Source organism: Sinocyclocheilus rhinocerous, unplaced genomic scaffold, assembly GCF_001515625.1.
Source record: "Sinocyclocheilus rhinocerous isolate Xijiao unplaced genomic scaffold, SAMN03320098_v1.1 scaffold917, whole genome shotgun sequence".
Classification (NCBI taxonomy): domain Eukaryota; kingdom Metazoa; phylum Chordata; class Actinopteri; order Cypriniformes; family Cyprinidae; genus Sinocyclocheilus; species Sinocyclocheilus rhinocerous.
The window spans coordinates 5,083-7,985 of NW_015632721.1; the positions used below are offsets into that span (position 1 = coordinate 5,083).

The window sequence follows — 2,903 nt, forward strand, 5'->3', positions numbered from 1 at the left end:
GTATTTTTATATTTTATTTTACTTCATTTAATATGCATTTTATTTCAAGTAATGAAGTTAAAGTTTGAATTTTGTTGTGGAATTTTGTCATGTTTAGAAGTTTTTGTAAATTTGTTTATATATTTATAATTAATTTTATTTCAGTTTAAAATGTATTTATTTTAGTACATTTCAGTTAACATGTATTTTTTTCCAAGTAATGAAAATGTTTTTTTTTTTTATATATATATGGTTTTAGTAAAGATTAAAGTTTTAGTAACTTTGTTGTGGATTTTTGTCATGTTTAGTAGTTTTTGTAAATTTGTTTATATATTTATAATTAATTTTATTTCAGTTTAAAATGTATTTATTTTAGTACATCTAGTTAAACTAAATTAAAATAAAAAAATATTTTTAAAATATATATTTTATTTTTATTTCAGTTAACATATATTTTATTCCAAGTAATGAAAATGTTTTTATTTTTATATAAAGGTTAAAGTTTTAGTAATTTTGTTGTGGATTTTTCTCATGTTTAGTAGTTTTTGTAAATTTGTTTATATATTTATAACTAATTTTATTTCAGTTTAAGATTGATTTATTTCAGTACATCCAGTTAAAGGCACAATATGTAAGATTTTTTTATTAAAATATCCAAAAACCACAAGAACAGTGTTATATATTTTGCTGACTTGTGTACTTACATTATCCAAAATGTTTTTAAGAATGTTTAAATAAAGAGAAATAAGCAGTTTTAACTAGTGACACGGACCGTGTCTATAGTGTCATTGTGTCGCCTACTTTTTGTGGTATAGCTGACTAGTTGACTGTAGCTGAACTTCTTTAAATTATGAGTAGCTTGTATCTTGAGAAACTACAGTTTCAAACTGGTTTCCTGAACACTGTTGCAGAGTAACAGACTTGCCCTAAACGGACTTTGATAACGGCCTTCATAAAGATTTATGAGATTCTTATCCTGCTGGAGTCATCATTCATGAGCTTGAGGCAGCTCTGGCAGTAAACTTCTCTAAAGTTTCAATTCAGTCATTCATTTTTGCAATGCAGTTTAGTGATGCACCTTTAAAATACATCTGATGGCAAACTATGAAGTAAAGAGTTTTTCCACATGAATCATTCTGCACAACATCAGAGCATGTTATTGTATTGTGATGCAGAAAACATGGATGGAATTGCAGAATCCAATCCAATTTGTTAATTTTTTGGCACTAATTATCCATCCACGTTTTAATGCAAACAGCAAACCTCTATTGTCCAGCAGTTTGTTTGCAATAAACTACATTTGATTGCATTTTAAAAGATTAATTAGTTTCATGCATTCATTTGATTGCCACCATTTTTGATAATAAATCAGTATTATCACAGAATTTTTGACACTTTTTTTTTTCAAAGAGCACTATTATTATTAAACTTTTAATAATTATTAAATTGTTAATGTTTTATTAATTCAATTGCTTAGACATCCTTTTTGATTATTAAAATTTAATTAAAATGGAAAACATGGAATTTGGGGAAAAATAAAACAGAATTTGGGAAGAAGTAAAACAGCTTTCATAGGCTCCTAATAGAATGTGAAAATATTTATATATAGTTTTTATTCATTTTTATTTAGTTAGTTATATCAAGTTAAACTAAATGAAATTGAGAAATGTTGCCTTGGCAACTAGGTGAAATAAAAAAGGTTTATATATATATATATATATATATATTATTTCAGTTAATGTTTATTTGATTTCAAGTAATGAAGCAAGTATTTCTTTATGGTTGTAGCTAAATATAATAACCCTGTCTGGCATATATACCACCATGTCCCTAATGATATTGAGCAGAAGAGGGTAAAATGTGCTTAATTTTCATGGAAATTATGTCAAAAAAATTTTTTTTGGAAAAAAATGGATTAAAACAAAAAAGAAAAAACCCCCACTTTTTTTCCAATGAGCATTATTATTGTTACAATATTAATAACTTATTAAACTGTTAATGTTTAATAAATTCAATTGCTTAGACATTATTTTCAATTATTAAAATTTAATTAAACTGGAACAAATAAAAATGGAAAACACAGAATTTGGGAAGAAATAAAACAGATTTCATTGGGCCCTAATAATGTGATTTAGTACCTTTCTTCAGCAGCTCATCGAGGAGTCCGCTCCACTCGGAGCGGAAGATGTTGGCCCCGGTGAGGCTGCCGTCTCCTCCACACACACACAGGTTGGAGATGCCACGCTTGACCAGGTTAAAGGCAGCAGCTAAACGGCCCTCTCGTGTGGTGAAGGCCTTACAGCGCGCGCTGCCGATCACCGTTCCTCCCTGAGTGAGCAACACACATGCACTGCTGTTACGCCTGTAGACATTGCATTAGTGCATCTGATGTTTTAATCATAGAGAGGCATTTATTGCAATGCTTCAACAAGGGCAAACTGTTCACAAATGCATGTCAGCGCTGCGGCCGAACAGTTGCACGCATGCATCAGAGTCAAGCATTCAAAGGAAACGCAGCACAGCAGTCAGCGCAGACATACAAATATAAAACACACACAAACAAAAAAGACTCCCAAACTTTTCTGTCAGCCGAACCACTTAGATGTCAAATAATTCTCAGTTCCCTTAAGTTCCATTTAAGTTATCATTTTCAATTTAATTTGTTACCAGATAAACAGATAAAATATTTAATATTTTTTAAGTGTTTTTTTATTTTGAATGTTTATATATATATATATATATAAAATTTTAAAATAAAAACAATCAAAATGAAACAAAAAAGATTAAATATTTTACCTGTTAATTGCATTCCATTATTATTATTGTTGATTCAACTCCAAGTATAAAAATGAAGATATAAATATATATTACTGTTGTACATTACAGTTGTCCTTTAAAATAAAATATAAATATTTGATAATAAT

The 2,903-nt window shown here is 28.2% G+C and overlaps 1 protein-coding gene across 1 annotated transcript in view; it reads right to left on the bottom strand.

Moving 5' to 3' along the window:
• Positions 1-2,097: 2,097 nt before the first annotated feature.
• LOC107742816 (ATP-dependent 6-phosphofructokinase, liver type-like) overlaps positions 2,098-2,903 on the bottom strand; it is a 3,191-nt gene continuing 2,385 nt past the window's right edge. The window contains exon 3 of the mRNA XM_016555862.1: positions 2,098-2,307. Coding sequence (XP_016411348.1) covers positions 2,098-2,307 — 210 coding nt within the window. The remainder of the gene's footprint in view (positions 2,308-2,903) is intronic.